General features: G+C 40.8%; 1 protein-coding gene across 2 annotated transcripts in view; it reads right to left on the bottom strand.

Moving 5' to 3' along the window:
* Cfi (complement factor I) overlaps positions 1 to 4,880 on the bottom strand; it is a 31,250-nt gene extending 26,370 nt beyond the window's left edge. For both annotated transcript variants that reach the window (XM_057794067.1, XM_057794066.1), the window contains exons 1-2: positions 4,803 to 4,880; positions 3,358 to 3,469 (exon numbers count right to left, since the gene is read on the bottom strand). In XM_057794067.1, coding sequence (XP_057650050.1) covers positions 3,358 to 3,456 — 99 coding nt within the window. In that variant the 5' untranslated portion in view covers positions 3,457 to 3,469; positions 4,803 to 4,880. The remainder of the gene's footprint in view (positions 1 to 3,357; positions 3,470 to 4,802) is intronic.
* Between the last annotated feature and the right edge of the window lie 7,487 nt (positions 4,881 to 12,367).

The following is a 12,367-nucleotide window of genomic DNA, read 5'->3' as shown; positions in this document are numbered from 1 at the left end:
GATTCCCTAAAGACTCAGAAATAGGCAAAAGACAAGGGTGCAGGAGGACCTTTAACCGAGGAGACTCTAGGAAACAACAAACCCCAAACCACTCCAGATTTCAGCCCCTTGCCTGCTTTTAGGTATTTGCTTTCCTTCAGCCTCTGACACGTGAGCCAGCATGGCAACTGTTGGAGGCATTTGATTATGTCTGCATAGACCAAGTGCTTTCTAACTTCCTATCTCCTGCTGCAGTCCTCAGCTGTAACTACCCAGAGCCTCTCCTCTGGTGCAGAAACTAGTTCTCGCCCGTCTACGGTTGGCTGAAGTGTGAGCAAGTGCGCCCTTGAAATCTGCCATCTCTATGACCAGCATCTTGAAGAGCAGGGTCCCGTTTAGTAACATTCTTTCTTGGTTCTTAAAAACAACTTATGTGTATTTTACAGTCAGTTCTCATTGACTTAATTATTTTCACATCATCTATCATGATGCTCTGATTTAAGGAAACCAAAAAGGGCAGGGGTATTTCTTCCCTAGGAAGAAATCCGCCTCTAGCATTAAAAATAGCAAAAATGTCTCCCAGCTGACTGTAATTTCATTTTGAAAACACAGTTTAAGCTATTTGAACACATTTAGGTTGCCTCTATAATAAGGTACATTATAAAAGGTGAAATAAAAATTTCACTTTCTTTCATAAACTATTTTTTTAAACTTCTGAGATTTTTGCAAATTTCATATTAACCGTGCTTTTATTTCACTGCACCCATGTTTTTGTGGATAGTGAGGTACATGAGCCACGGCCCAGAGGGCAACTTGTGAGAGTTTGTTCTCTTCTCGCACCATGAGGGATCAAACTCAGGTCCTGAGCTTTGGTGGCAAGTGTCTTTACTCATAGAGCTACTTAGCTGGCCCCAAACGCCAGCTCTTAAACCACTGACGAAAACTTTATTTCTGGAAGACTGTTCAATAAAAGAACCTTTTCTTTTCTTTCTTCAAGGGGGCAGTATTAGTGTTTATCTTGTTTTTAAATTCATTCCAGGAACCCATGGGACCGTATTGGCTAGTTTCATCTGCCAACTTTGCCTGATCTGGAGTTCTGAGAAGAGACTCTCGATGACCAACGCTGTAGATCAGGTGGGCCAGAGTGAAGTGTGTCTCTGCACATGTCTGCGAGGGATTGGTCTTGGTTGCTAAGTGATGTGGAAACGCCCTGTCTTTGCAGGCGGCATCATCCCCTAGGAAATGTGTCTACAACAGTGTACCCCGAGGAGTTTAGCTGAGAGCGAGCAAGGATTCGTGTGTTTATTCTCTCTGCTCTTGACCACAGATGTGGTGCTTGACTTCCCAGTGTTGGCTTTTCCACAATTATGGGCTATCACCTAAAATTAGAAGCCAAACAAACCCTTTCTTTCAAAGAAGCTTTTTGTCAGGGCATTTATCACAGTAGCAGGAATGAAACTAGAACAGGATAGAAATATTTTAAATGAAACTTCTAATTATAAATGTTTTAACAAAAAAGGTTTTTGAGTTGTGAAATTTAAAAACCTAGGAAACATAAACCACCAGCAAACCCAATACCCAGAGACAACAGCTATAAAATAATTGACACAAACGCTGGAAGAACCTTTTAATTGTCATATGTAGAAGCAGTTATGCTATACATCTATGTGTGTCTATGTATTTATGCACATATGTGTACTTTTATAACAAAATAGTCTGCAATTCAATGCACTTTATCAATAAATGTTTAGCTTAGTCCCACTTTATAAATATAATAATAACATTTTAAATGGTCCATGCCCAATACATAATCCTGTTCTCATAACTAGTTTTTTGTTACATTGTTGCTTCTACAAGCTGCATGAAGACAAAACATTTGGGCAATGCTATCTCAAAGTTCCTCGATCACCAAAGTTGACAGTCATCAACAGATATTTAAAGTGTCTTAAACATGTTTAGTCTTAAGAGACCGTGCACTGCTGCAGCTTTATCTCTTTAAGAGACTGCAAAGGCTTCATTCTGATGGGCTAGACTTGCTTATCTGGGGGAAAAGCGACACTTCAAATATCTGCTCTCGCCGGGCGGTGGTGGCGCAAGCCTTTAATCCCAGCACTCAGGAGGCAGAGGCAGGCGGATCTCTGTGAGTTCGAGACCAGCCTGGTCCACAAGAGCTAGTTCCAGGACAGGAACCAAAAGCTACGTAAAAACCCTGCCTCGAAAAATTAAAGAAAAAAAAAAATCTGCTCTCTTTTCTTCCTGAAAGGACCGCAAAGCATCCTTGTTTCTCACCAAAGACCAGCTTGAGTCTGGAATGATGGGTCCAGCATAAATCCCTCCCCCTCCCGCAGTCTCTTCCTGACCTTTAGGCTTCGGGTGAACTGTCCTCTCAATAAAGTTATTTGCCAGCTGGTGTTTTCACCGTTTGCCAGTTAGGTGTAGAGAGATATTTCATAACCCTTTTCTTTACAATAGTATGAAAATGATACATATTTAGGAGGAAACTATGCTATAAATTTTGATCTTTCTTAGACTAGTGGTGGTGGTGAAATCCTGGTGAAAGATTGGGTCACAACTCCCCATCTGCCACATGATCATCAGGTGAGCCATATTGTTTTACCAGTGTATCCTAGACACTGTGTTTTGACACCCTGACATGTATGCAATATGTATACAAATGCCCAGTACACAGAACTGTCTTCAACAAACTGCATAAGATAATTAGTGCTTTATAAAATGGGCATTTATTAGGTAATTCTGTCCAACTTCAGGACAGTGTGCTTTGAGCATGATTAAAATGGGCTACACTGGGAAGTTCAGTTACATTAAATACATTTCCCACTTACAATACTTTCAATATATGATGGGTTCATCAGGATGTGATACCATTGCAAGTAAAGAATATATGTATATATATATATATATATATATATATATATTCATTATCCCTTGTTTTGTATTTTCACATGAAATTTAAGTCTTGCATATTATTTTCCCTTTGACATAGTTAATCATCTTTCTCCCATTTCCTTAAAAGGATACTATAAGAAGAATCAGTCTTATCTTCCTGTCACCATGCCTTACAGGCGGATGCATAGTGAATGTTTACTGATTTAATAGGACAATAACTTCTAGCATTGAATCAAGGATGCTCTTGTTCGGCTCAATATTAATGAGCATACACAAGCATCAAAAGACTGTTTCCTTAAACTTCTCTCAACAAGATGCTAATAAAGACGCCTGCTACTGTATATTTGCATTCTTAACAACTAACCTAAAGTTATATTTAAGTCTAAATCACATCTTTTAAGGACTTTCTTATATTTTTATAACCTTCAAAACATCTCCTTAAGAGAATTCCCTGACACTGGCGTCACTCACCTTGTAAGAACTCAAGTGGAGGAGCAAAGGTAACAGAAGAACAAGAGCGAGCTTCATGCTGGAGGTGCGTCGGCCGTCTCCACGAAGACTCATGTCCATTCCACAGGCTCCCCTGAAATTTAATTTTTAACCTCTGAAAAAATATTTAAAAAAGGAAAATCCTCCTAAAGAGCTCTGTACTTTTGAACTCTTAGCGGATTTGGCTAACATCCAGAGTTTTACCGTAACTGAAACAAAAAAACAGCCTTCGCAGTAATTATCCTAGGCAGGCGACCAATAGGAAGTGTTTGGACCAGGGGAGCCTGATTGCTCCATCTTGGCCCAGACAATGCCCTGACTCTGATTTCCACAGAGCACGGAAAGCACCGTGGAAGCGATTTTTTTTTTCTGTCATTTGGCAAATTAGATTACATTCTTTGCCTTAAGATTGTGGAGGGAAGATCTGTGGCAACGGAGATGCTGCCGGTCTGTGTTCCCTAGGGGCAGATATGAGACAGTTTCGGGTGCTAGATCCCCATCAGGCATCAGTACCCATGGAAGAAAGAAGCAGGGGAGAACAGGAGGAGAAACGGGACATATGTATGGGTTCAACAAAGCCGTGGTCTGCCTATGGGGTGCTCTGGAGAACTGTGATTGGCTGGTTCCCTGCCTCAGAGGAAAAGCGTGTACCGTGTACCGTTATACCCCACCTTGTTCAGCCACCAGCGCTGCTCAGGGACGCCATGCCCTTTGGTAAAGCAGTTCTCTTTAGCCGAGGCAGACACAGAAGGATTCGACAGGTTCTTGTGTAGTGATATTTTGTTCGTATTTTAACAAATAAAGCTTGCCTGAAGAGCAGAGAGCAGGGCTAAGACACTAGAGGCCAGGCAGTGAAGGCACACACCTTTAATCCCAGCACTAGGGAAGTGGAGACAGGTGTGATGTTGTTGGGCAGAGAGAAGAATATAAGTCTGAGGTTTGGTGGCGAGCATTGCCGTCTACAGTCACGCTGAAGACAGATCGCCCCCATTGTCTGAGCCTTGGTAGAGGTAAAAACTCTCTCGTGGCTTGGCTGCTTTGCCTTTCTGATCTTCAGCTTGAACGCCAATACCTGTCTCTGGGTTTTTCCTAGTCATGCTGCATTCTTGTCTTCGGGTATTTCCTGGCACACTTCACAGGCAGCTGTCAGTCCTTCCCTGAAGGGCATATCCGGGGCCTCAGCTGGTCCCCTGCTGGTACCTTTTGAACTCCTTCCACATGTATTCCAGAAGCATTTCTTCCAAAATTCCCATGGGCCTCTTATTCCTGACAGAAACCTCCCAAGAGGGCGTTATCGGGAAAATTTCCCTGACTCGGGCATCACGGCTGATGTTGAGGCCACAGTTAATGCTTCTCTGCTGTCTCCTCTTTATTGATTCCTTATTCCCTTCCCTCTGAGCTTGACCTCTGTGGTTTCGGTGGCTTACCTGATGGCATGACCCACAGCCTCTTCCAGGCATGGGCTGAAGTCCTGGCTTCCATGCTCAGCTCAAAGTTGCTGTGTTTGTCCCTGTACTGTCAAAACAGGCATTCCAGCAGTCACGTGACACACGAGACACTCCTCCCACCCACACCCTCCTCCCTCTGTGATAATATGAGCTCTGTTTCTGCTGAGTTATCAGGGCCAATTACCTCATCAACACCCAGGCTCCCCTTCTTTCTTCCTGGTCTCTAGACACGGAGTCCAATGTGCACTGTAGAAGTTAGCTCAGTTCGGGGAATAACCAGGCTAGTTAAAAGATAAAAATGTGTTTTTATTTATTGTAAGGGGAAAACTCACAAGACAGGAACGAGAAGTCCAAGTTCAGCTGTGCTGTGAGGGAACGACACAGAGAGAGGGCATCAGGGCTAGGTGCTGTTTTTCTCCAGGTCCCAGAAAGCACACTCTAACTTGGTACCACCTCTTAAAGATAATTGGTTGGCAAAGATTCCCCATCACCTCCCCCTTTTGTCTAAATAAGAGCAATACAAAACTATATACAATAGGAACAGGTATCAAGTATAAAATTACAACCAACAATGTTAAGCAAGGAACACATGAAAAATGTGAATAGACATTCTATTCTAAGTATTGCATCGGAAATAGGCTTGGCTAAACCATAAGAGGGTGGTAACCATGACTATCTAATCTTCAACCCCATCGAAAGCCTGAGAAGGGAGATAATATTACTTGAGTAGGCAGGAAGTGCAATCAAGTAGCTTCCAAAGTGAGCAGTATATTTCAGAGACAATTGGCTACCTGAGCAATCACCCAACGTCTCATTTGCAATGTTAAAGCAACCAACTTTGGCTAAGGCCTAGTGTAACTGACAGACCATTTTTCAGAACTGTCTTACCCTGTCTTGGCAGGGTTTGGCAGTCCTTTTCCTTGTGTCCTGCTTATCCAGTGCAGATACCATGTACTTTGTCAGTGGCTGAGGCATGGGCAGTTCCTTGCCCAAAAGCTAATTGTGCAAAGAAGAAAACAAACTCTGAGTGGAGTGTCTTTGGTGCTCAACATTCTCTCGGGAACAGATTGGTGCTGTCAGGAGCAATCATGTCTCTTAGGGTTCAACAGAACTCTAAATTATTTGAATGCCATGTTCTACAGATCCTTGAAGTGCTTGAAGATTACCTATCTAGGCAGAATACAATCTCTATGTATCTAAGGAACCTAATTATTCTAACTACATGTATAACAAACATGAACAACTATTGACCTATAATATTTAATACCTATATAATTTAAGATTAAGACTTCATGTCAGAATATTAAATAATCTGTAAACAAATGTGTAACAAATGAGGACAATGACCTTAAAATATAAACAATATATAAGTATCTTGATCATAGGTAAGAATAATATATAATGCAATATGAAAATATACCCTAAAATTTGTATCATTATACAAAATGTTCTAAAGAGAAATAGAAACATGCATGTATACAATCTAACAAAATAACTTTGCATAGGTATACAAATATTGCAAACAGAAATAACGAATATAATTTGAACTTTTATCAATATACAAAAAGTATGTCAATGTAAATTATCCATAAATAATAGCTCACAAGTATTCGCTCTATTACCCACTATTATTATTAGTGAATAAGTTCACACTAAATTATCCATTATCCCATTCGATTTTTCCCTTCTTTTTTTCTTTTGAGCCTACATAGTTTCCACCCCAACCCTCTACCTTAGACAAGTAATAGTCAACAACCCCTTAAACAGTGTCCCCAACCCTGAGAACAAACTTTGTTGGGAGAGGGGACATCGTCTTCTAGAATTGCTTCCAGTTGTCATGGCAGTGATGTTCTTTTTATGGGTTTCTGTAAAAGTAAAATGATGGTTAAGTTTCAAAATTACTGTCTAGTATAATGATTTCTGAGCAGTTGATAGGGCTTTTTACAAAGTTCTTCTTTGGAATTCTGGCCAGAACATCATGAGAAGGTGCACCATGTCAGCAGCTGGTACCCAAACACAAGTCTTGTAGTGGCGCTATCAGCATCATGATGTCATCTCAACCAGATGGAATTGTTGCTGTGGGGCCCCATCTTCTTACTGGAAACTTCAAAGATTACTGCAGGAAAAGCATCTTTAGTAAACTCTATTGTTCCTTGTGAAAAACTTAAACATCATTCATATAAACATACATTCAATGGAGAATACAATATAGACAAAATAGGCATGGAGAAAGTAAATTTTATCCTAAAATCTTCCTTATGTCTCATACCAGATGGCTCCTGACATAAGACAGGAACTCTGAATGTTCCTTTTAACAACATGCTTGGATTTAGAGAAGGACAGAGCCATTGTCCAACTCCAAACCCAGCTCTATATATTCATAAATATATATATATATATATTTAAATGTATATGTTTTGATCACCTGTCCTCATAAGTCATATTCCTTTTTCTTGATAATTCTTATTAGATAGTTATTTTTCCTTCTGTCAGCATCCAAACATACAGGGTCTCTTGAATTTTTGAAGATGTATATTTTCCTGTAAAGATAAGAGCAGAACCCTGCCCCAACCCTACATGATTTCCTTACCACCTATATGGTTGTTATCACTGTGGATGATCCATCATTTCTCTTTCTCAAGAGGTTTCTCTTTTTCAAAGCGAATCTTTACAAATTTTGATTGTTTTCATGGTTTTTCTTCTCCTGTGGAAACAAGAGAAAAACCTTTTCCCCAACGTAGTACATCTCCCGGTTTCCATTGTGAGGTCAACACTGCCTTGAAATATACTGATTGATTCAATTCAGAAGTTTTTTTCATTATCCAATGTCTCTCTGCTGCCATTGTTCCTTTCTCATTAGTGTTAAGAAAATTCAAGGTTAATAAAGCATTATGCAATCTATTTCAGGGGTATTTTCCATCCCTTTCTGTTTGTTTAGCATATCTTTTGTAATTCAATTTGACCTTTCTATAAATGACTGACCTGTAGGATTATTTGACGTACAAGTAATATGCTTCATATTATAATAGGCAAAAAAAAATGTTTCATTTTCTTAGATATATATGCTGTACCATTGTCTGTCTTTATTTGTGCAGGAATACCCATGATGGCCATAACTTCTAATAAGTGTGTAATTACTGAATCAGTCTTTTCCGAGCTCAAGGCAGTTGCCCATTGAAAACTTGAATACGCATCTATGGTGTGGTGCACATATTTTAATTTTCCAAATTCCATAAAGTGGAACACATCCATCTGCCAGATCTCATTTCTTTGAATACCCTTTGGGTTACTCCCTGTAGGCAACAGTGTTTAGTTATAGAAAGAGCAAGTAGGACATCTCTTTATAATCTCCTTAGCTTGTTGTCATGTAATAGAAAACTTTCTTTAAACCTTTGCTATTGACATGATGTTTTTCATGAAATTCTAAGGCCTGCAACATGCTTCCAATCAATAATTGATCAATTTCTACATTACCTTGTGCTAGGGGACCTGGCAGACCCATATGAGATGGACGTGTGTTATGTATATAGGACAAAGCCTATTCCTGATTTTGTCTTGTATCTGAATGAATAATGATGTCAATTTTGTATCATCTGGTATAAATTCAGTGGTTTCAATATGCAAGGCAACTCTTTCTGCATATTATGAATCAGTAACTATATCGAGAGGTTCTTTAAAATCCCTTAGCACCATAAGAATAGCATATAATTCTGCCTTCTGGACAGAATTATAAGTGCTTTGCTCCACCTTACTTAATTCTTCTTATTTGTAACTACCTTCCCTGATTAATTTGCATCTGTATAAAATGTATGGACTCCAGTTTTTGGTGCATCACATATAATTCTGGGAAGAATCCAAGAAGTTCTCTTTATAAGGTTAAGTCTATCACTTTGGGGATAATTGCTATTAATTTCTCCCAAAAGAATTAGCACAAACTCTTTGCTATGATTCATTGTCTTCCCATAACTTTTTTATTTTATCTGTAGTGAAAGGCACTATAATCTATGCTGGGTCTATAACTGCTAGTTGATGAATGCTCAATTTACCTTTTATAATTAATTCAGAGACTTTTTCCACATAAGTTTTTAATTTTTTACTTGATTTTTGTGGTAAAAAGATCCATTCTAAGGTAATATCATTCCTCTGCATTAAAATTCCTGTGGGAGAAATTCTGGAAGGCAATATGACTAGAATACAATTAAGATTTGGATTCACCCTATCCACATGTGCCTCCTATAATTTCTCCTCAACAATCATCAATTCCTTTTCTGCTTCAGCTGTTAATTCTCTGGGACTATTTAAGTCTTTGTCACCATCTAAGGTTTTGTTTAATGAATTATTAGATCAGGTGTTATCCCAAAAGCTGGTCGTAGACTGGAAATGTCTCCTAACAATCTTTGAAAGTCATTAAGAGTTCACAACTGGTCTCTCCTAATTTGTGCCTTTTGTGTTCTAATCTTCTGTAAACCTATTCTGTAACCTAGGTAATTAACAGAATCTCCTCTCTGAATCTTTTCAGGAGCAATTTGTAATCACCATTTAGGCAAAACTTTCTTTACTTTTTTAAACATTCTTTCTAAAGTATCTACATTTGAATCAGATAATAAAATGTCATCCATGTAATGGTAGATTGTAGACTTAGGAAATTCCTTACATATTATTTTCAATGACTGACTATGCATACCAAGATGGCCTCAAACTTACAGGGAGCCTCTTTGCTCTGTCTTCTGAGTGCTGGGATTACAGGTATCTGCTATCCCTTCTGGCTCAAGAGTATCCTTACTGTACCCCCAGTGAAAGTACTTTTGTGGACCAGGACCTCTCTCAAACTCCTTAGAGTCTACAGTAGTAAGAACAGGAAGCATTGAATACCCAGCTGATCACTGAGTGATGGTAAGCATGGTCATTCCTGCCTATATCCCTTGGATGTTACCAGACCCAGGTTTTCTTTCTATTTGAAACACAATGTTAAATAAGAGGCCATCATCAAACGCACATATTGATTTCCAGAAGATAGCAACAGTTTTCTTAGTAAGCTATTAACCCGAACCTCAGCTCTGCAGTCAGCAGGCCCTCTAATGCTACTGTCTGTTGTGGGTGTGGTATGTGATCAGAGGGATACACGAGCATAGGCCGACTCCTGTAGCTCTTTTGCTGTCACGAGAATACCCTTGCCAGACGGGTTCTTATGTGGGCTCTCTTGCTGGAAGATGTGAATACTCTGAGGTCCTTTGACTCATGCTACTAACTAGGCCCACAGACCCAAGAGGCACACCCATCTCTCAAACACATCTCCTGTGGTGATAATATATGACTCCTGTCTCCAGGACTAAAGGGATCAGACGTAGTCAGCTGCTGAATTGGTACTTGGTCTCTTTGATAAAGTGTGCCATCCTGTGGACACAGCATTAGATCTGTCACCACTGGGTTGAGCATTTGTTGATGGCGGTGGCTAAATAACTCATGGGTAACTGCCATCCCTGGTTCCAAGGCCACAGCTGTGGTTTGCTCATTATGCCAACATTGGACTGACTGATGGCTGAGTCTGGGTGATATCAAACTGTCATAAAAATAGTAACTCTTTTTTCTCTTAGAGTGCTTTCTGGTAGATGCTGCCGTGTAAAACAAGAGATTTGAAAGCTTCATCCCATTGGCTAATGCACACCCACATGCTTCTACCCCAGATTTCTTTCATGATGAATCGTTATGTTTTAGTCTAGAGAAGAAAGATGGTTAGGCAAACAGTGTAAATAATTCTGTATGTAAAATAATGTGTCTAAGTCTCCCTCCACACCGGGAAACAAACAGACACAACATTTAAGTTTCTGTCCACTGGGAGAGCTTTTATTTTAAGGCAGAATCTCACAATCCCGGGACTTGGGTTGGTCCAGAATCCATAATCCTCCTGCCTCCATCTCTGAAGTGCTGGGATCAGCAATGAGACCTCGGAGCATAACATTTCTTTCAGAGCCACTCCTGTAGTTGGGTGTAATGAGATGCTGTTTGGTTTTGATCTGTAAACAATCTCTTCTCCTTCAGCTGTTCAGAACACTTTCCCCGTAGTCATAGGCAACTGAGACAGAGCAGCAGGTCAACTCTTTGGATGCATCACTACCAGGTCTGGGTTCCCTGCTCATGTATCTTGCTTGTGACCTTTGACTGTGTTTGCAGGAGTGACTGACATTTTCACTAGGCCTGCTTGAATTAATGGTTTAGTTTCCTGGCTCAGTTAGTCTTGTCTGTAAGGTCCTCGTTCATGACGTGCAGTTCTAGACCTGAGGGCTCAGAAGTAAAGCTGTACTCTGTGCAGCAGTAAATAGGCTTGAGGAGGCTGTCCCCTGGGTCACCTGAAGCATGTGAAAGGAGGGAGAAGAAACCATGAACTGGTTTCTCTTTACAGGGACTGTCAGAATAAGTAGAAAGGTGGTGATGGCTATAAAACACTTGTATGATGCAACAACTCTGAGTCTCTTCCCTTGCCTTCCCTTCTCATGCGCTCCTAATGTATCTTGTACCCAAAGCTAGCAGCGCCACCTATGGAAGAGCATGGGAATTGTAACAGGTGGCTCCAGAAAAGAAATTTGGCTTTTGTTTGCTGGTTGACACAGCATAGCAGTGACCCACAGCATGTTCTGCACCGGAAGTGATTGAGTGCCGGTTTTCTATTTACGTGTGTGTGTGTGTGTGTGTGTGTGTGTGTGTGTGCGTGCACGCGCGCGCTTGTGTCTGCATCACTAACAATTCCGCTAGCTGTTGCACACTGACCTCTGGTTGCCATTACTCTTTTCTCAGTCCATTGATTCAAGGTTCGGGCCATCATACTCTTTCTATGACTGTTTGCTTTCAATATCTGAAGGCTCACCTGGGCAGGTAGACCTGCCAAGAGCTAGTCACATCTTCACTAACAACCTCATAGCTTGAGTGAGCTCTAGTGACACTGAGTGAAATTTTCATCACTTCCTATGCGTCTTCTCTTCGTTTTGAACCCTCCAATCTCTAAAAGTCTGAGGATCTGTACCAGGTGCTTGTTCACTTCAGAGATCTCATCTGTTCTACTCCTTTTATCCTGACCTCATTTCTAAGCATCCTTTGGTTCTCACGTTACTTGAGTATGGATCTTAAGGAGGAGGAAGCCATCCCAGGGCAGACGTTCTGAAGTGAGCTTCAACTTCTCACATAAAACCTGAGAAGCAGAGGGCTAGATTTCTGGCTTAAGAAAGACAATGTGCCTAAAGGCTTCCCCTGTGGCCTCAGAGAGGCTCTTGGAATAGCACCTTAGTTTCAGGTCACTTTTGGGTGAAGTAGTTAGCAGGGGTTAATAGCTGTATCATATGACATCAGCAGTCCCCCACCTGGACATTCTACTGTATCCTGGAGAGCCCTGGAATTCTGTGATGTCACCAGTGTTGTGGCAACGCCAACTGCCCTTGAGGCATTCGTTCAGTGCCTGTGTGGTTCACCCACAGCCATGCTGACACGACTGAACAGGCTGCTTGGGAGACAGGATGGAGAGCACAGGGAGACCAGAGAGAGGCACAGGGAAG

The sequence above is a fragment of the Chionomys nivalis genome, chromosome 18 (genome assembly GCF_950005125.1).
Source record: "Chionomys nivalis chromosome 18, mChiNiv1.1, whole genome shotgun sequence".
In the NCBI taxonomy this organism is placed as follows: Eukaryota; Metazoa; Chordata; class Mammalia; order Rodentia; family Cricetidae; genus Chionomys; species Chionomys nivalis.
The sequence above is the reverse complement of the archived record's forward strand: the minus strand, read 5'-3'. Positions and strand labels throughout refer to the sequence as shown.